The sequence below is a fragment of the Macaca nemestrina genome, chromosome 8, assembly GCF_043159975.1.
Source record: "Macaca nemestrina isolate mMacNem1 chromosome 8, mMacNem.hap1, whole genome shotgun sequence".
NCBI classification, from domain to species: Eukaryota; Metazoa; Chordata; class Mammalia; order Primates; family Cercopithecidae; genus Macaca; species Macaca nemestrina.
Genome location: NC_092132.1, coordinates 20,974,558 through 20,997,519, shown reverse-complemented (window position 1 = coordinate 20,997,519; position 22,962 = coordinate 20,974,558). Strand labels below are relative to the sequence as shown.

Below are 22,962 nucleotides of genomic sequence, written 5' to 3'. Positions count from 1 at the left end.
CGCCCAGGCTGGAGTGCAGGGGCGCTATCTTGGCTCACTGCAAGCTCTGCCTCCCAGGTTTATGTCATTCTCCTGCCTCAGCCTCCCGAGTAGCTGAGACCACAGGCGCCTGCCACCACGCCTGGCTAGTTTTTTGTATTTTTAGTCTATAGAGACAGGGTTTCACCGTGTTAGCCAGGATAGTCTCGATCTCCTGACCTTGTGATCCACCCCCTTCTCGGCCTCCCAAAGTGCTTGGATTACAGGCGTGAGCCACTGCGCCAGGCCCACATCCTACAGTTTTTCTACCAAATTTGATAGTAGACATTAATATTTTGACAATAGCTTGCGTAAAAATTTTCAACTTTGTTATTTTGAGGGTTTTGGTGGTGGTAGTGGTATTAGTAGTATGACCAATACTTGATATTAATAGTCAAAACTGTTATTTTCATTATGCCAAAACTTTAAAAGGTATCACTCATGCGGAGTTTTAACAAGCAGAAACTTTCTTCATTCCACATGCTGATAAATTTAATCCTTAGCTTCTTGTTTTTTTACTTTAACATATTTACTCATTTGAATATATTCACAGAGAAATCATTATATCCTATTTCAGACTCCTGACTTTCCCATATACAGAAGATAACATGACAAAAGCTAACTCTGAAATTTATCCGTGATAGAATAAATACAAATACACATGCAGGTTCCAGTTGACATAGGTGTATTTTAAAACCTCACTTGTAATTTGGCCCCACTTTCACTTCCCACCCATTCTGTTAGAATTCCTGTTGCAGCCAAGGCTTTCCTCACCCTTCAGTTTAGGAATACCAGTCAGTGATCTCTGACCCAATTATCTCAAGAGATATAACGTCAATAGGGTGGTGAGGAAGAAAAAAGTGATACACTTTTCTTACTCCCTGATCCAGGACCTGAAGCAAATTTTTTCATTGTGAAAACATTTATTTACACATTATTATTATGTCTTACAATACTCTAGGCCCCACAGTTAACCACATTGGGGCTAATCGTAGAACTTGAGTCCCATCTGTAATACTGTTTTATAAGAAAATATTTTTTGAATTTCAAACAACCAAATTACAAGTGCCGTTTTAAAATACACTTATGTCAACTGGAACCTGCAGGTGTATTTGTATTTATTCTATCACGGGTAAATTTCAGAGTTAGCTTTTGTCATGAGTAGAAGGCTGATCACTAACTTCAAATACTTCAGGCTGTATAGAATCAAAATGTTATGTTACAGAGTAGAAGATTCGATTCTAACATAAAACAAGCAGAGTCAACAACTAAGGAACAGAATCACTGTTGCCATAAACCAGTGAGGGGTTTTACCGCAATACACACACAGACACACACACACTCAATATATTAACACTAGTTTAGTAATTTAGATGTTTTTGTCATAGAGAAGAGAAAATGAACCTACTTTTAATATGGAAAGAAAACAATTATTATGCCCCAGAAAAATAAACTTCTGATCCCAACTTTAATGCTAAAATTTTTAAGACAAATTGCTAGAATGTTAGAAAATCCTTATTCCCTCAAAACTCCAGCTGGTATCAGGGGCTAGTCTCACTTTACTTACAAATTGTAAGATATGGACACATGTAAACTAAAAGGAAAAGCCCAAAATTAACATTCCACTTTCTTAAAAGACTTTTCAACCTTTATAAAGTAAAAATTACAACAAGCAAATAGGTCATTTTGTTTCTCCACACTCTTCCTACATTTTGATTGAAAACCAAACACTTCCCTGCTATACTTGTGATCCTTCTACTACTCATATTTTAAAGGGTAGTAATTATTGCAGATTTAAAGTGATTTAAAGTGATTAGTGATGAATTTAATTTTTACCTATGTGTATGTTTTTATACTCTGTATGAATATTTTGCAGGTAAAAATTCTGTTTACTTCCAAAACATTTAATATCTTCATTAAAATAAATTCCATCTAATTTAACATTAATTTTGTATTTTACTCTTCTTCAGCTCCCATTAGTGTTTCAATCCATTGTCATTTGATTTTTCTTCTTCCATTAGTCCATAGAAATTGCTCAGAAATGATTATCAATGAGCAACTACATACCAAATCCAAAAACAAAAAACAAAAAAAAATTTTCAGAAATTTTACTTGATTTCTTTATATCAAGAGGAATTAACTGAATTAATTATCATTCACTGCTTCTTAAAACTTCTTCCTTGAAAGCTCCCATAAGACCATGAGCTCTTAGGTATTTTCTAGGGTTCTTTAATTTTGCACATTTTCTCTGGAACAACACTTCTCAAATTTTAATGTACAGCAGAATTAAAACACAAATTGCTGGGTTCTGTCTCCAGAATTTTTCATTTTGTGAATCTGTAGCAGGCAGATTTTAAGGTGGCCTTCATGATATCTTCCTTCTGATATTTAAGTCTTTGCATAGTCTCCTCCCCTTGAGCATGGGCAGGATGCTCTAACTTGCTTTGAATAATAGGAAAGGTGATGGGGTGTTACTCCTGCGATTACATTACATTACATAAGGCTCCATCTTGCCATCCTGCCAGCAGACTCATTTTCTTTCTCCCTTGCTGGCTCTGAAGATGCAGGCTGCCATGTTGTGAGAGGGTCTACTGAGAGGGCCCCATGGCAAGGAACTGCAGGTGACCCGTAGATCGGGGTGTCCAATTTTTTGGCTTCCCTGGGCCACATTGGAAGAAGAATTTTCTTGGGCCACACATAAAATACACTAACACTAACGATAGCTTAAAAAAAAATCACAGAAAAAAATCTCATTATGTTTTAAGAAAGTTTACCAATTTTTGGTAAACTTTTGGATTACCAAAAGCAGGCTGCACAAGCCTGCTCTAGATGGAGGGAGGCCTCTAGGACATGAGAGTGCAACAGCAAAACAGAGGTTGGGTCCCTCACAGCCACAAAAAAATTAATTTTGCCAAAGACCTGGGTGAGCCTGGAAGTGGATTCATCACCAGTTGAGCTTCTAGACAGGAACCAAGTCCTAGCTGGACATGATTGCAGTCTTCCAAAGGACCCATTTAAGCTATTCCTGATCTGACCCACAGAAAATGAGAGATAACAAATATATGTTGTTTTAAGCTGCTGAATTTGTATGTTTTTTTTTTGTTTTGTTTTGTTTTTTTGGTGAGATGGAGTCTCACTCTGTCACCCAGGCTGGAGTGCAATGGCTTGATCTCAGCTCACTGCAACCTCTGCCTCCCAAATTCAAGCAATTCTCCTGCTTCAGCCTCCCAAGTAAGCTGGGATTACAGACACCTGGCCACCACGCCCAGCTAATTTTTGTATTTTCAGTAGAGATAGGGTTTCACTACCTTGGTCAGACTGGTCTCGAACTCCTGACCTCAGGTGATCCACCTGCCTCAGCCTTCCAAAGTGCAGGGATTACAGGCATGAGCAACCCCATCCAGCTGCAATAATTTTTTACACAATAATAGATAGGTCTAAGATGAAGACTGTGTGTTTGCATTTCTAAGAAGTTACCAGTTAATGTTGATCCTGCTGATGCTGGCACCACATTTTGAGAACCACTCTCCTATGAAAGTTCATCTTCTCCCATGGTTTTAACAATCACCTACCTTTTCAGTGAGGCCTACAGTGACTCTCCTATTGAATATTGCAGTCTGCTTCTATCCTAGCACTCCCAGCCTCTTCTACTTCGCTCTGTTTTCCCTTATTCTCGTAACACATATAAACTTCTAATATGCTAAATATTTTTATTTATCAGATTGTTTATTGTCTGTCTCCCCACTGCTTGAATGCAAGATCTATCAGAAATAAGATCTTATTTTGTTAACCAATGTATTCAAAACTCCTGTATATCTACTTGGCATATAATATGTGAACAATAAGTATTTGTTGAATGAATGAGTGACAATACCCATTATCACTAACTCGGACCTATCTAACTCTTGACTTTAACCCAAATGCCTACTAGGTGTCACCACTTGAATGTCCTACTAGTATCTCAAATTCAGTGTGTCCAAAATAGAACTCATTATCTTCCCTTACAAGCTTATTCCTCCTCCTCTTTTTCTTGATTTTATTGATGGCATCATGATCCATCCAGTTTCCTTTTTATTTAAAACTCCCCTGGCTCTCCAACACTTAGGTAAGAGGCTGAAGCTCCTTAGCATTCACATACAATACCTTTCCTGTCTGATCCACGCTGACTTCTCCAATGTTGTCTTCTGCTGCTGCTTGTACCTATAGCTACTACATATTATATTCCTAAAATAGGTTCATGTATTTACCTAAATATACCCTTTTTTATCATCCTCTTCTAATTGCTGGCCAGTATTCTTGGAATTCCTCTTATTCATCTAGTAAATGTCTCATCAATAATTCAAAAATCAGCTTAGATCTAATAATCACCAAGAAATCTCCCCACCAAAAGAAGTTACTGCCCACAGTGTTAATTCCCTTACCTGTATCATTGTTTTATCTTGTACATAATTCATTACTGCATATGTCATACTAAATTATAATTTGTTTACATGTTTGGTTTTCACCTAAACAAGTTCCTCAAGGATAACCACAGTTTATTATTCATTTATGTTCTTTGGACCCCAACCTGTAAGAGATACCCCCTAATTCTAAGTGAATTGCACAAATATTTTTTAAAAATTCAGTATACCTACAAAAAATAAGGAGTTAATAACACAAATTACTGTTCTTCTGAAAACTGCCAAGGTCTGGACAATTTTTGTTAAAAACTCCATTCAAACCCATTTTAGTCTCAAATTTCTCAAGATCCTGAACTATACAGTATCTTGTTCTGGCTACCTAATTCATTGTCATAAACCATGTAAATTACTTACCAAATGTGTACTAAGACGTGTTTGCCACATGTCAACTTGCTTTGGTGTGAGATCAGGAATTGACAGACCTAACCTGGAAGCCAATGCTTCAACATAGCCTGCAAGTCTTTGAAGAAACAAGACAATATGATATATAAGTTATGTTTCAATAAAGCCTTTACAAAAGCAAACAAAACAAAACAAAACAAAAGACAATGAGGACAAAATGTAAGTTTTTAAAAAGACATGCAAATGTCCTCATATAGTAAACTAATTACCACAAGGAGAAGCAAGATAATTTTACATTTGCACTTGGTACTCTAGAAATGGCATAAACATTCTTTACAACTTTTAATTTTTATTGTATATAAATATATTGTTTAAAAATATTTTCTTATTAACATATTTAACACAAAGGAAAATTAATTGACTTAGAGCAATTATTCTCTATTATTATTTTTAAAAACAATTCAAGGTATATAACAATTTGTATAGATAATTAGAATTTCTGCAATTATTCCAAGCTCAAAGCAAAGCACTTTAACATATGATACAAATTAGTAACTTATCAGACAGCAAAAGTTTCCAAAGACTGGTAAACTAACAAATACAATTCCTCAGACTGGTAAACTAACAAAAACCCTAAACTTTCAGGCCAATTTCAAGTATTTTATCAATTCTAAGTTGCCATCATTTATTGGATATACTCTTACTTTATGAACTGTAAGAAAAACATTGCTAATTAAACTGTGTATACTACCAACAATAAGATGGATCCTGATATCAGATATGTAAAAATGCATCTGAGAATGCATAAAATGTGGTATTTGTTGTTTAATGATACGCCTCCAAAAAAAGAGAGAAGAGAAATAGTTTTTAAATACAAAGACTTCAAGAAAAATCTTCATCTCTAAACAAAAATAATTGTTTTATGATACAATATATAGCTAAATGGCTTTAAAATCTCTTAGATCATTTGGTTCTATTAAATATATCCGAAAGCTATACAATGACTGTAATATTCTCATTATTTACTTTAATGTTGGAAACTGGGAATAGAATGTTTAAGAGATGATATCATGATGCATTTATGCCAGGAATTCCAAGAATATAAAATTCTTGCCATGGCTCTAAAGCAAAGAAACTTTTTTTTTTTTTTAACGGTGGCTTTGGCCCCAGACTCTGGTGCAGAAGTCTAACATAGAAGGTTAAGGTTAGATCACTTATAAAGCTGCTTTGCCTAGATTACAGGGCTATGTAAACTTCTAAGAAAAAATTCAAATCTGAAACTGTAACACTCAAATGAGCCAAGGAAAGAAGAGACAAAGTCAAAGACACAGCAAGAGAGAACATATTTATCATAATAATGTCCACTTAGTCTAATTTATACTCCCCCAGCCTTCCCCAAGCTCAGGAAGCAGCTCAGGCCATCTGCCACTGGGAACAAGAATGTGAAGAGAGAGAGAAAGTTGGCCTTTTCTAAATAGATGTCCTTAGTTTGTTTCATTATTCCTGCCACATAAAGTAAAGAAAGCAAAAAATAGCCAAACCCATATATGCTTTGGCCATTATTTCCTTTGAAAGCTCCCCCCTCTAAAAAAACATGTATAGTCATCAGTATCCTTAAATTTGAGCCATATCCTTTCTCTTTGGGTTTTGTGGGAGTAGGGTGAAGTGGAATAATGAGAGAGGTTCTTGCTTTTAATCCTGCCTTACCCTTAGAGATGTCTACAAAATACATATAAATACTTCCGTAAACACAAATTCCATTTTGCTTACATTATGGTAGATTTAGAATAAACTTTTGCATACATCAGAACCACTCATGAAAATTACTAAACACAAATGCCAGGGTTCCCTCTCCAGAGATACTAATAATGTATAACTAGGATATCACCCAGGCATCTATATTTGATGGATACCAAAGATTTAGTACTATTAGTTTAGAAGAAGTAAATTCAAAATTTTAATTCTAGAAAACAAAGAAAAATTAAATATCCCTTTGTTATGCTTCTCAATTAAAGAAGAGTGGGGAACAGAAAGACAGCAAGTACAGAATATACAAATGAATAAGTGAATGAACCTACCCAAGTCCAGCTAGATCTGACACAAGATTTCCCAAAGCAGCAGCTAAAAATTTGAAAAATAAACAAATGAACTGTTACATAAAAGAAGAATAATTATGTCACTCTGTAATCAACAAAGCACTGATCTTGGAAGAGTTCTCACATTTCTCAAACTAAAGCAACTATATTCAAAGTAACTCATTGGACAGCTCTTACTCTCAAGGTTTTGAATAGAACACAATTTTGAAATTATAATATTCTACCTCCATTAAGTAGTAGGTTTTTTTCTGTTATGGCAGCCAATTTCCATTTGGTTTCAATATTAATTGTACAATATTTTGTAGTATCTTTCATATAATATTTAAAGGAATTGGTAAAGCTGCATGTACAGCTATGAAATTCAAGAAAGTCAGGCCGGGCGCGGTGGCTCAAGCCTGTAATCCCAGCACTTTGGGAGGCCGAGACGGGCGGATCACGAGGTCAGGAGATCGAGACCATCCTGGCTAACACGGTGAAACCCCGTCTCTACTAAAAAATACAAAAAACTAGCCGGGCGAGGTGGCGGGCGCCTGTAGTCCCAGCTACTCGGGAGGCTGAGGCAGGAGAATGGTCTAAACCCGGGAGGCGGAGCTTGCAGTGAGCTGAGATCCGGCCACTGCACCCCAGCCTGGGCGACAGAGAAAGACTCTGTCTCAAAAAAAAAAAAAATAAATTCAAGAAAGTCAAGGAGAAAAAAAATATTTCTTTCATTAACTCATTTACCTAATGCTTTCTACAATAAATACAACATAGAACTCTTCCCAAATTTTACCTCCATGAAAAACAGAGTGGTAAATGGGACAGAGAAGACATATGTTAAATCCTGTATTTCCTTCTTTGATTTTTTTCTACCCAACTCAAGAAAAAAAAAAAAATCTACCCAACTCAAAAATAAATAAATAATAAATAAATAATAGGCTGGGCACCGTGGCTCACACCTGTAATCCCAGCACTTTGGGAGGCTGACGTGGGCGGATCACAAGGTCAGGCATTCAAGACCATCCTGGCCAACATGGTGAAACCCCGTCTCTACTAAAAATACAAAAATTAGCCAGGCATGATGGTGGGCGCCTGCAGTCCCAGCTACTCATGAGGCTGATGCAGGAGAATCACTTGAACCTGGGAGGTGGAGGTTGCAGTGAGCTGAGATCGCACCACTGCACTCCAGCCTGGGTGGCAGAGTGAGACTCTGTAAATAAATAAATAAGGGTAGAAATGTTTAGGGGTAACACTGAATTGCCAGAAAATCTTGTCTTAATGAAATCAATATAGCAGAGTATTGTTATCCAATAACTAATAATATAAAGTACCTAAAATTTTCAGAAAAAGTACTACATATACAAAACTAGGAATCAGAAGAATACGATGAAGAAAACAGATATCTCAATGAGTAAACTCATTCAAATAAATTACCCTCTTCGAAACTTAATCTACTGAAATGTTTTATAAATGTACAGACAATGAAATAATAACATTTACTATTGTTAAATACCTGCCATAGTTGAAATTCCCAAAATAATTCCAATAGACATTTCAATATGGGTTCCCTGAAATGTGATAAAAAATTAATCTTAAAAATTAAAGCTGAAGTGACTATAAAAGAATAGCAAAGCATTAATAAAAACAGATACAATAGTTAAACCAACATGTTAGTGCTGCAAAATTACATACATCATATATGCACATATAATGTAGTAATTCATTAAATTATTAAATATATGCATTCATACAGAAATAACATTTCATTCATTCAAATTAGGTTTATAAAAATAAAATTAGCAACACATGTAGAAATATAGTTCATCATTAAAAATCTAGAATTTCTATTTTTCTACCACAGAGAAAAATGCTTTAAAGCTCTTTGAAAACAAGACCAACTCACATTAATTTTAAATTCTGAACTATACATCTATACTACTGTTATTTACTCTATCAAAAGATTAAAAAGAGACTAAACCAGTTTCTAGGGAAATTGGGGTTTATAAAATTATCCTTATAACACTTAGCTCTTTAATCATTAAATAGTGAAACTGTACAATCATTTATAAGCAGCAACGGCATTTAGTACAATAGATCTACACTCAAAACAAAGCCCCATCGTATCGCCACTGAATTTAATGACAGAGTTTAAGACTTTCTATATGTATATCATCATTCCTTTGAAGAAAAGAGGGGCTCACATTTTACTTTCATTTTAGAGAGTAGGAACTGAAGTGAAGACGATTAAACTATTATAATAGAATAAAGAAGAAATCCTAGGATCTATTGTGCTAATTCAATTCTAATCCCTGAGCAATGCTGCCATTAGAAGACTTAATTTTCAAGAGTTCTCTTGAACACTGATGCATGAACATTTCTAAAAAATGTTTCAAATCTCAATGATATTTGTGGAGGGAAAAAATGCCCTATATTTTATGTAGAAATAATGCATTACTCATCAATTATTTACAAAACTGAAAAGAGTTTTCCTCAAGTTTCTTTCCCCTAGAGCTTTTGGTTGCATCACTTTAAGATATCATTCTTGCTGAATATGGACTCAACAGCCTGATGATGCATTCAAGTTCAAAAGTCTTTTGTCCTGATGCACAAAGTTCAAATTACAAGGTTGTAAATATACCCCAAGAAACAGATTTCGAAGAAGAAATAAAGAGGAAGAAAAGAAAAGGTAAAAATAGGCAGAGAAAAAGAATAAAGATGTGTATCATCCTATCTGAATGCAAAAAAACTGGAGCACCAATATAGAAGAGAGGCACCTGATAACAACAGTCTAATAAATAAATATGGCATCTTTAACAGCAATGAATCGCTGGCAGTGGCCAAAGAAGAATCTCTTTGCAATACATATATTTAAAAAATAGTTAAGTGCTTAATCATTTGGTTGAATGTAATACAGCTAAGATCCTTCTAACAGCAGGAAAAGCCCCATATGAAGTCACAGGTGCTTTGGGGGCAATGGACTATCCACTTCTTTACTGTGTCCCATAGTAACATCAAATTTTGTGTTAATAGGTGAGGTAGAAATTATAAATAAACCGAATACTAATGGTCGTCTTAAAGTTATACCTGGTTCATTATCCTTAATACAATGAATCTACTCTAGAATTCTAACAAATTCTATCCAATTAAACTGCTAGTAAAGTAACCCAAAACTAACCCTAAAGTATGTTATAAAAAGCAATCCAATAACATAAAAATATTTTTTAAACTATGAAACAAAAGGCTTAATATGAATACCAACCAAGATAAACTCTATTACAAGAGTTTACAGAGGAATTTGTTTTTACGAGTACAACTAGGGTGGGACAGTACACCTAACAGGAAGGAGGAAAACATCAAACGTCTATGGTGTGAAAAAAAAGAAGAATCAACTATCTCAACTTACTATTTTAAAACAGTTATAGCTATCCCACAATGAGAGGGGTTGATCAGTATTTTTTAATTAAAAGATGAAAAACATTCTTAAGATAATAATCACTTATTTCACCTTTCATAGATTCTACAGTTACATTATTTATATGTTTTAGTCTCAGCATTCTATATTACAAAGCCTCACTGGAAAATTTTATTGTCTCTGAATTAGTTTGCAACTATCACAGGATAATATTTTTGCCATACCTACTACTCTTAACCAGGTACTGAAGTCAGTGGCTTAAACATTTATTTCAGTATTATTTAAATAAAAAACTGATTTTCTGTGTTCTAGATGTGCTGGGGAAAAAAATTAAGAAAAAATAAACAAAATGGTTGATAAGCCCCTGAAACTGGATTTCAATATAAACAGAATAACAAGTATTACTAATTTGGAGTCAGCCAACTCAGGCCTGGAAAAATAGTGTACTCTTAGTTATACTAATAATGAGGCACACACCTGGGGAACACCAAATAGTGAACTACAAATTACTACAATAATTTGACTCTAGAATGTGGGTGTTTGGTTTGGTAGCTGATTCCCATCAATCTGGACATAAGGCTAGACTACATAGCAAACAAAACCATTCTTGAATAAACCATGTTTACATAAATGTTATAATCTATACAACATAAATTACTTTTAAAATTCCTACTTTGAAACTAAATCTTCTATTTATGTCCATTTGTAGTACACGTGATCTCCAAAACACCAAAAAGAAAACCTGCATCTCTCATATGTATTTGCCTCACATTCAACAATCCTAAGGTCATTCTACTTTTTCATAGTCTCCTACACTTTAGCTATCATTTACAAAATGTTTTTAAAAGTTAGAGTCAGTGAAGCTGACAGCAAACTCTCTAAGTCCTAAATGAGAAAAGTTTCTAGTTGTGAGGCACTTTGATTTTCTCAAACGAGTTTAAATAAAGACCCCAACTGGGAATTCATAAACTGGTATTCAAAGTACATGATATTTTTTTCTCCTCCCACTAAATGTATTGAAGATCTATTACCTTCAATCTAATGCTAATATCTGAAAAGAATGATTTCACATAAGGTATTCTAAAAATATGTATTAGAAGTTGATAACTGACATATTAACTGGACTGTGATCAATCTATTTTACTTGGACAAAATAAGAAAATGAATAGTTTTTTGACTGATTATGGCATTTTCATAATACTTATATAAGAATAAAATTGGCCAATTTATGTATCTGTGAATGTGAGAGACTTATTCAACTATTTAGAACCACACTGCCTTCTTGGAAACTACTAAAATCTGAGTTGGCTAGATTATTCAAACAATTAATGTACATCAAATCTAATTGTAATGAAAATCCCATTATGACAAATTCATAAGCTGTAGCTAATACTTGGTATGTTCTTGAAAACAGAGCACTGGGCAGTTTTTGAAGACTTGCATTTTAATCATGGATCTATTTCTGACTGTAGAATATGAACCCAATATTGATATCCATTAACAAAAGGCCTTATATAGTAGTAAGGAAGGTAAGTCAGCCATCTCTGAGATTAAACATTTTTAAGGAGCACCCTTGCATTAAAATAACACAGCAAAGGGGAATTTTTTTTAACACTACAATGGAACAAGGCAAAAGGGAGATATAGTCACTTAACGGAATTGAAACTTTAAACAATGGCTAGACTGAAGGCTAGACTATGTATCAAAACATGCTTTAAAACATTTTCACATTGGAAAATTGAACAAGGAACTAAATCAAATAGTTACCTATATATGTGATGATAATTGCCAATACCACTAAAGAACATCAGAACATTTTACATATTATTTTTCTTTATTAAGAATGTTGAAATTAGAATAGGATAATATAGGCCTTAAATGTTCTGTCTAAATGCTCTACCAAGTCTATTTGTCTAAATGCTTTACCTAAAGTCTTAATGATTAATAAATATAATGCCTTAAAATTGAGCTATAGTCTAATATGAGATATAGTAAAAAATATTCTTGTTCATTATATTAAAACTTTATAACCACAATAGAGAAATTATTAGGAAAATGTAGACCACATTAATTTATGAACTCAAAATAGAAGCAGTGAGAGAAAGAACTTACAGCAACAATCATAATTGCATTATCCAAAAAGCCAAACCCTATGAAAGGTATCGCATTGTGGATGAATACTGAAAAACATCAAAAACAGAAAAATATATTTTAAGATTTCTATTAACTTAGAATAACAAAAACAGATGATATGATCAAAGTATCCTAAACAGACTTGATAATCTCTAGAATTTGATTCTCATTTTCCAGAGCCAATAGACGCTGCTACTGCTACAAGTAGAAACTATATTGGGAAAAAACAAAACAAACCAGAAAAAACATAAAACATGTAAAAATAACTGTGTTAGGCTTTTGTGTTTTCTTGCTGGTAACACACACACACACACACACAAATATATACATACAATTAAGAGAACAAATTAGTAAACATATATGAGTACCACGTTTTACCTGATTGCTACTGACATCAATCTCTTTTTCTCTTATGACTAAAGTCTGATACTATAAAATTGATTTCTGTATTAGAAATAATGAAAATGTTCTAAATCAAATGTCAGAAAAGCTATCTGGGTGCTTTTACTCGCTAATTTTTTTAAAGAAATGTTAGAAAAAGGTGATTATCTCATCTTTATTACCTCATCTATGTGAAGTCTTTTTCTCCCCTCAAAATTCATCAATATTCCTAAATGCCATTGCAAATTATAAACAATCAATATTTGATTTAAATCAAACTGTAACTTCACCTCTTTCTACCAAAAACACACCTTACTTCATCTATTGGGTATATAAATTCAATGATCTGAGATATTGGAAGTGTAACTAGGTCACGCCAGTAATCCCAGCATTTTGGGAGGCCGAGGCAGGCGGATCATGAGGTCAAGAGATCAAGACCATCCTGGCCAACATGGTGAAACCCCATCACTACTAAAAATACAAAAATTAGCTGAGTGTGGTGGCGCATGCCTGTAGTCCCAGCTACTTGGGAGGCTGAGGCAGGAGAATCACCTGAACCCAGGCAACAGAGGTCGCAGTGAGTCGAGATTGTGCCACTGCACTCCAGCCTGGCGACAGAGCAAGACTCCATCTAAAAAAAAAAAAAAAAAAAGTAGGAAGAACTAATACCTACATATTCTTATACATTTATTCTCATTTCTTTCATATTTACATCTTCAGCAGAATATCAAGGGCATGGTGGATGCTCAAAAAATATTATTTCATTAAGCTGAAGACCACTAACCTGGAAAGGAAGAGAATTCCAGATTGAGAGAATTGAAGGCAGACTGTGAAACAGATTAAAAGCTGGGAATAGGTAAAAGACTTTATTCTAATTAAGCTATAAAATTGCCAAGGTATACTGAATATCTGTTCAACTGAGACCTTTTTTCAACAAACATTAAAATGCTGAGTTTTATACTACATCCAAAAAAAAATCCCTTAAACCAACTGGTTATATGTGTTTACTAATTTTTAGAGTCTTTTTTTCTTTTAATGCAGTTATTGCCACAGAAAGTATAATTGAAATATAATCCAGAAGTTATAAAAATTTGATATTACTATATAGAGCTCTGTACCTAGCAGAGAAGGCTAATAAGCACTCAAAAAAAAGCACTTGTACCCTCAACCTCTATAAATGACCAAGACCACGGGACAATACTATATACAGTATAAGAATACTATTATATTCAATATTATTATAGCTATACTATATTATATAAACCAGTAAATAATAGGTATAAAATAGGTCATTTAAAATTTCTTCTTGTTTTTAAGAATGTCCAAGATCAAGGACATTTTTAATTACAAAGAATATTACTTAAGTTACTAAAAGTGGTAAAAATCAAGTGGAACATTAACAAAATGGGATTTTTTTTTTTTTCAATTAAAGAGTCTAGCCTTAGTTTTTTAACTTATTGCCTAAATCTGGTTATTTACTGCACACTCAAAATTTTATGAAAAGCGGCTTCCAGAACCAATACAGATTACAAATTTAACAGGTTAAAAGAGTATAATGAAATTCTAAAAATTCACTAAATAAAACATTTACAGTGAAGAGAAAGCTACTTAAGTACAGAAAAATAATGATGAAACTGGTTAGGATTAATTAGCATTTTGGGATTCACTTAACAGCATCTCTAAAATTGGCCAGTTACAAATATCTTAAAATTAGGTGATAAGGCCATTAAATTAAGATTACAGTAATTGCTATCTTAGCAATTTTTACTTGGTCAGTAAAACCAAGGCACTCTGTTATAATAATCACTTTGAACTATAAGATATATGTTTTTAGTGTTTATACCTATATAACTATGTCCTAAAAATTAAATTTTATTTTAACTAAAAGGAAAAAATAAAGTTTTTCAAAAAGTTCAATAAACATGTACAGGGCACTCCACTGGGCACCTGAGATACAAAGATAAATAAGACTTGGTTCCCAGCCCTAAAGGGGTTTAGGTATGATAACACAGCCATATAAACAGTAAATTTCAATATCACCTACAAAAAAATGATAATAGTATATAGTATTAGAAACTATAGATTGTATGAATCTAAGGTGGGAGAACCATAACAAATTAACCGGGAAGAGAAGTCTTAAAGAATTCTTAAATTGTTTTGGTATTTGAGGAAAGTTACTAATTTCTAATATAAATTACATTCTACCTGTCAGAGAAAAAATAACTGGCCATTAGGCTTTCTAAAAAATTATATAAATTTGCTCTCTAGTATGGAATGATCTCCTACCAATTTGTGGCTTCTTCAAATTTACTCTCAGAAACACTATTCTATAAATTGGCAGCTGTTAGCAAATCACGTTTCATATTTAGCTTTAATTTACAACCTACTCTAATTCACTATACTGTTAAATAATTCACTTCTTCCATCTTTATAATAACATCCAAACTTGTTTTACATTATTTTGGTATATTCTTGAACATTTATTTATTCTTGAATATTTATTCCTATCACAATAGAGAAAAGAAAGAACACTAGCAGCATTGTAATAAGGTCCTTCTTCAGGCAGTTTTAAATAAACTTTACTTTTTTCATTCTTACAAACAACCAGCCAGAAGCATTTTCTCCACCAGAGAACAGTTCTATCTAGCCTTGGGTCTACAAATTCTAGTTCTGCATTTACCCAACTTAAATTCAAACTAAAGTAAATACATCATTTTTCCTGGAAATTAAGAAAACTTTTATCATAAAAATAATTCTATTTCTAAATGGCAACAATATTTTAATAATATTAGATATTTTTAACAATATTAGACATTTTACAATATTGTGTTACATCCTTAGCCAAGTTTATAAACTTCGTGCTTTGTATAATGAACAGGATAATCCATTCTATCTGGAAAGATTTAATTTACTGACTCTTCTGTGCTATCAATGAATGATACAGTTATTTCAAGGCCAAAAGATAGATGAACATATATTTAACAAGTATAGAACCATTACCATATCTCAGCTGTCCTGGGGTGGGTGGTTGAGCTTCCAATTTTTCTAAAGGGGAGAAAAAGGGTATGGGGCAAGAATTAGTTACTACAGCATGATATTTTTTATTACAATGAAGAAAATACCAGATTTACAATGTGGGAGAACATCAGAGTTTATTCATAAATTATCTTTAGGTTAATGGACCAAACTTGTCCATACAGAAAATATTAATCGGTATGGATTAAATCAAAAGGCCAGCAAATGAAACTGAGCTTAGTTACAAGCCTAACATGGACTCTAGCCCTGGGTAAGTTCATTGTTTTTTGTTTTTCAGATTTCTTTAAAGTCCTTGCATCTAGATAATGAGTCTGTTTGCATTAATTACACTAGAAAAACACTTTGGAAATAAAGCTACTCTTCTTTAAGATGGCAACCCTAGATGACTTAAGAAATACACAAACAAGCATCATTGATAGTGGAAAACATGAATATTCAAATAGATCTAGACATCTTTAAAATGAAGAAAATATTTTTAAAGCAATGAATGAAAACAATGACTTCAGTGAATTGTATTCTGTTCCTTAATCTCTGTTGATATAACTGAATATTTTAACTTTTATAATATGTTAATAGTATTATACATTAATATATAATATATTTACTAATATATAATATAACTGAATATTTTAACTTTGGAACCTATACACTGGATAATAGGGTATTCTATACATTAAAAAAAACTTTTAAAAGTAGGGTGTTATTCAGAATCACAAGTAACAAAGTTTTTCCAAGTATAAGCCAGAGAGTATCTTTACGTGTCATCATTATATGTAAAAATTAACAATTATTACAAGAAGCAGCCTAACTAGTCTCATAACAATAACCATCTCACCATTTGTTTAAAAGTAAACTAAGGTAAAAGGGTAGAAAATTCTACCTTCTTTATGATCAACCAACTGGACAGAATTAATTGTTATCATATAGAGAAGAACCCATATAGTGGATCGCTCTAAAGATTTAGTACAACCAGATTATCCAAACAAACACATTACAAACTAGATATACATCTTCAAAAATATTTATTTATATTTTATGACAACAAAAGAACTAAGGAATTTAGTATAAAAAAGTAAAAATCAAATAAATCTCCACTGATAACCTACACAAAAGGAAATGTGGTCTACATTAGTGACTGGTATTTTACAAGTTCCACAATAGCTTTACAGTAAGAAATACACTAAAACCTCAAGTTTAATTAACTTTCATATTATTTAGAAGGTTCTGAGAAAGCAAACTTAAGCTTTACTTTTCCTTTTTTAGAAGAATTAAGAAATGAAGATATATACTAATCTTATAGAATTTCACATCTGATTAAAACATATTCTTCTTCTTTGATTAGCATGATTAACTCAAAATCTCCTTTGAAAGCATCCAAGCGGTTTGCCAAATTTCTAACTAAGAATACAGGATACTGCTATACTCCAGAGAATTTTCTGGTGAAGTTAACATGCAAAAGTGGTTATTCACATACCAGAACTATTGTTAGTTGCATTAGTCTCATCATGATTACAGTGCTGACACTGTGAGAAGCCCTTGTCAGTTGACTGGAACATCTTGAAATACCTAAAAATTCAACAAGCAGGACCTCCACAGTAGAATGAGAGTATACGGAGTCCTTGCTTTTACTTCTTCAAATTCCCAACTCATTGAGTAAAACATTAAAAATATTCTACAACAGCAAAGAAAAGGGCTAGGGAAGTAAAAAATGTGTAGTAATAAAAAAAAAAATCAAATAATGTAATCAATATTCCTAATCTTTCTTTCCTACTACACATAAAAAATTAAAAACTAGAGGCAATAAAAAAAGGTTAAGAGAAAGAAATATAAAGGAGATACAGCAGGGAGGAAAACTACTGGCACAGAGGGGAAAGTAAAATCAAAACACAGATTCTGCCTCCTGCTTCACAAAGAACCTATGGAGTACAAGAGGAATCATGAAAAGATTTCCTAGAAAGCGACAATCTTATTAGGAGTATCCATCAAATTATTTTATTATTATTATTTTTTGAGACAGAGTCTCCCTCTGTCTTGCCCACACTGAAGTGCAGTGACACGATCTCAGCTCACTGCAGTCTCCACCTCCCGGATTCAAGCGATTCTCCTGTTTCAGCCTCCCGAGTAGCTGGGACTACAGGTGTGCGCCACCACACCCGGCTAATTTTGTATTTTTAGTAGAGATGAGGTTTCACCATGTTGGCCAGGCTGGTCTCGAGCTGACCTCAGGTGATCCAACCACGTGGGCCTCCCAAAGTGCTAGGATTACAGGCATGAGCCACCATGCCCAGCCCAAATTTTTTTAAAATCAGAAATTATTCTGTCTTATGGTAACTGAATCAAATCAAAACATACATCAGAAGCAAAAAAAAAAAAAAAAAAAAAAAAAAATTACCTATAAAATACACAACAGAACTTGTAAATCAGTCCAAGATTTCAGTCATCTGATTAGGTTTTAAAATGTAATTACTGCTAGTATAACATCCCTGAAAATAGTCACAATAAATCCCAGGTTTATTTCCATATACATATGTTTTTTACAAACTTAAGAATTTTCTTTTGACATATAATAAACTATCTACACTTACATTGGAAATGTGTTCTGCTCCAATGTTTTATTAAGTGAACTATGGAGTTAAAACAGTTCTTTCCGTGTGTGTGTGTGTGTGTGTGTGTGTGTGTGTGTGTGTGTCTGTGTGTATTATATACATCATACTCTCTTCCTTTTCTGGATATTTTAAAACAATAAGATAACTATTAAGCTTGTACTTCAACATACCACATTTGCCACATTACTTTCCATAATGGCTGAGTAACCTCTTATCAGAGGAATTCTCCTGCATGAAACAACTACAAGCTACAAACAAAAGTACAACAAATTAACTACCTGAAAGCACTGGAAGATTATCAAAACCAGGTTGATCCTAGAGGGGAATCAACACAGAAAAAGAGATGACACTAAGTGAGTTAGTTACGTGTTTGCTGCAGCTTTCAGCCTGTGGGCAGGCTCCAGCCACAACATGCAGAGCAACTAAAGCTCTGATGAAAATTCCTCAGTCTATCTGTCTGAAGAACCAGATGATGAGGTGCCAGGTAACCAAACAACTAGAAAGTGAGGGAGGAATCCTGGAAAGGATAGAGTCAGAAAGGAAGAGTCCTAAATTCTGTGCATACATTCAGTTCAAGTCTACAGCTGACTTGTGGAACCACATATGTGCAGGGAAAACTCCAAAAATACCAGCTAAGGGCAAAATAAGTAAAGATTTGAGGGCAGCCCACGAGAGTTTGCAGTTTGAACCTAACCATTAAATGCCTGCTAAAACAAACAAAAATCAATGCTTTTCAGATGAATAAAACGGAATCCAGAGTCTCTACAATGTAGTAATTACAGCAATAACTAGGATACATACAAAATTACTTCACAAACAAGGAAAAAGAAAAATGTGACTCATTTTCAGACGACAATAGAGACCAATCCCAAAGTCACTCAAATGTTAGAATTAGCAGACAAAAACTTTAAAGGAGCAATTAAAATTGTATTCAAAGATGTAAATAGAAATACACTTAAATGAATAAGACAAGAAATCTCATCAGAGAAACAGAAGAAAATATCAAAAAAAGAACCAATAAGAAGTTCTAGAACTGAAAAATACATTATTTGAAATTATAAAATTAACTGGGGCCAGGCACGGTGGTTCATGCCTGTAATCCCAGCACTTCAGGAGGCCGAGGTGGGTGGATCACAAGGTCAGGAGTTTGAGACCAGCCTGACCAACGTGGTGAAACCCCGTCTCTACTAAAAATACAAAAATTAGCCAGGCATGGTGGGGGGCACCTGTAATCCCAGCTACTCAGGAGGCTGAGGCAGGAGAATTGCTTGAACCCAGGAGGTGGAGGTTGCAGTGAGTCAAGATCACGCCACTACACTTTAGCCTAGGCAACACAGCAAGACTCCGTCTCAAAAAAAAAAAAAAGAATTAAAGATTTAAAAAAAATTAACCTGGATAGGCTTACAAGCAGAATCAAGGTGACAGAAGAGTTAGTGAAAATGATGTCAGATCAATAAAAATGAGTCAGTCTGAACAACAGAGACTAAAAGGATTGAAAAAATAATAAACCTGAGTCTCAGGGACAGAGGGCTAAATATTAAAAGGGCTAATATATGCTAATATATGTATAATTATAATTAGAAGGCAAGTAGAGAAACTAGGAACAAAAACTCTTTGAATAAATAATGGCTACAAATTTCCCAAATTTAGTGCAAGACAAAAGTTTCAAAACATTCAAGAAGTTCAGTGAACTTCTAGTGGAATAAATATGAGGGAAAACAATCATAAAGGAAAAAATCTTGAAAGCAGTGAGAAATAAATGACATGTTAAACACAAAAAAAACAATGACTTAAGTATGCAGAAAGAAAATGGGTGTCAGTCCAGTATTCTACATCCAAAAATGTACCATTTAAGAATGAAGGCAAAATGCATTTCAGATAACTGAAGCTATAAGAATGTGTTAACAGTCAACCTGCAATACAGAAAGTACAAGAGAAATTCTTTAGTCTGAAGGGAAATAGCAGTTGAAAAGTAAATTCTTGAGGAAGGAATAAAGAGCATCAGAAATGGTAAATGTCTGGGTAAATATAAAAGATTACTTTTTCCTAGTAATTTAATTTAAATAGACATGCCTATCTAATGCTAAAATTATAACACTGTCTTACAGTGTTTATAAAATATGTAGATGAATACATACAACATCATAACATTAAGGATGAACGGGGCAGTAAATGGACTGATTTGGTACTTTAGTTGCAACATTTATATGATGAAAATAAAATGGTCCAATATTAGCTATAAGAGTCGGCAAAAAGTTAAGAATACATGGTGTAATCCCTAGAGTAACTACACATACAGACAAAATACAAACAGAACATAGTTAAGAACCTACTAAATAACTTGAAGGAGAATTTGAAGGAATGTTCAATAAAGCAAAAAGAATGCAGGAAAGAAAAACAGAAACAAAAAGCAGAGGGTCAAACAGAAAACAAATAGTAAAATAGTAAACTTATATCCAACCAAATCAATAATTACATTCAATTTTAATGGACTAAACACTCCAACTAAATGCAGAGACTATAAAAACAAATAAAAAAAGTGAGGCCCAACTATATGATATCCCAAGGATTACAGTTTTATAGGTCAAAAGTAAATGGATGGCAAAAAATATGCTACACAAACAGTAGGCTTATAAAGGCTGGAGCGGTTGTATTAATATCAGATGAGGTAGACTTAACGACAAAGAGTATTACCAGAAATAAAACAGGGACATTTCAAAATGACAAAAGGGTCAATGTATCAGAAGGCATAACAACTGCATGTTTATGCCTAATAACAGAATTTCATAATGCGCAATGCTGAATCTAACAGAATTAAAGGGCAAAACAAGCACTTCCATAATCACACTTGGAGATATAAAAGCCTTTTTCTTAGTAATTGACAGAAAACTAGGCAAAAATATCAGTAAGATATAAACTTGAACACTACCAACTACGTTAATCTAATTGATATTTATACAAAACAATACCTAACAACTGTAGAACACTTATGACTTTCAAGTGCAGTTAGCACATTCCTCAAAATAGGACATATGCTGATCCACAAAACGTGTTAATAAATTTGATTAAAATCATAAATATGTTCTCTCACTATAATGGAATCAGTAACAATAAGATATATGAAAAAACAAATTTGGAAATTAAACATCTTCTAAATACATGGACCAAAGAGGAAATCAAAAAGGAAATTAGAAAATATTTCAAACTGAGTAACAATGAAAATGCAATATATAAAAATTTGTAGAATGCAGCTAAATGAATGCTTGAGGGGAAATTTACAGTTTGAAATACTTACATTAAAAAGAATAAATGTCTAAAATAAATAATCTACAGTTCTATCTTAAGAAGCTACAAAGTAAACATAAACTAAGTAGTAGAAAGAAGCAATGAAACAGAAAACAAACAATAAAGGAAAGAGTCAAAATTGGTTCTTTGAAAAGATCAACAAAATTAATAAGACCCTAGCTATACTGATAGGCAAAAAGAGAATAAGAATTACTCATATCAGGAATGAAATAGGGGGCATCATTACAGATCCCACAGATATTAAAAAGATAGGAGATTTATGAAAAACATTATACCCAAAATTCAACAACATAGGTGAAATGGACAGATTCCTTGAAAAATGCAACCTATCCAAACTAGCAGACTAAGCAAACAAAAATCTGACTAGCTGTAACAAAACTGATTTGTTACCAAAAAACTTTATACATAAACACACACACACACACACCCCTTCCAAACCTAGATAGTTGCATTGATGAATTCTGTTAAAACATTTAAAGAAAAAACATCAATCCTACAAACTCAAAAGCTCTTCCAAAAAACAGATGAGGAAATACTTTCAACTCATTTAATAAGGACAGAATAACATTAAAAACAAAGCCTAAACAAGACATTTACAAAGAAGAGAAAACCAGATGACTATTCCTCATGAACACAGAACAAAAAGCCTTTAATGGCATAATAAATATTCTGCTTTCCTAAGTATAAGAGTTTATTCATAACAGTGGCAAAAATAACCAACATCCAAACTTCCTTACATGTCCCCTTTCTTAGACACCTCCCAATGAAGGAAAAGTTGCTCTTAATAGGATTCCATGTGTAGAAATAAATAGGATAGAAAAATTATCTACAAGAATCCATGAGATAATATTTACATATAAATTTCTTTCCTTTAGGTTTCACATTTTAAAGTCTTTGCTAAAGGTTAAATAAGATAAGACAGTTACTATAAACTGCTGATTTATGTTGTTGTAAGTCAAATGAAAATTGTTTGAAATGAGAGTCTCCAATCTGTTCATGAGGAAGTAGAGTTTTAAGAAGTCAACAAAGCCTTTTCCTTTGACTCCGCTTTTTAGTCAAAACTGATTGTTATAATAAGGGTTTGACTGCAAATATTTTACATTAAATAAGCCATTTTTATATAAAAGTATTACATACTCATATTCATAGTTGCATATATTAAAAGGATGAGGATATTGAGTTTTTTATTAAAA

At 33.2% G+C, this 22,962-nt stretch overlaps 1 protein-coding gene across 2 annotated transcripts in view; it reads right to left on the bottom strand.

Moving 5' to 3' along the window:
- Positions 1-22,962, bottom strand: part of LOC105468478 (transmembrane protein 65) — a 74,438-nt gene that overhangs the window by 16,447 nt on the left and 35,029 nt on the right. For both annotated transcript variants that reach the window (XM_011718676.2, XM_011718677.3), the window contains 5 exons: positions 15,822-15,866; positions 12,420-12,487; positions 8,409-8,463; positions 6,899-6,941; positions 4,833-4,938 (listed from right to left, as the gene is read on the bottom strand). In XM_011718676.2, coding sequence (XP_011716978.2) covers positions 4,833-4,938; positions 6,899-6,941; positions 8,409-8,463; positions 12,420-12,487; positions 15,822-15,866 — 317 coding nt within the window. The remainder of the gene's footprint in view (positions 1-4,832; positions 4,939-6,898; positions 6,942-8,408; positions 8,464-12,419; positions 12,488-15,821; positions 15,867-22,962) is intronic.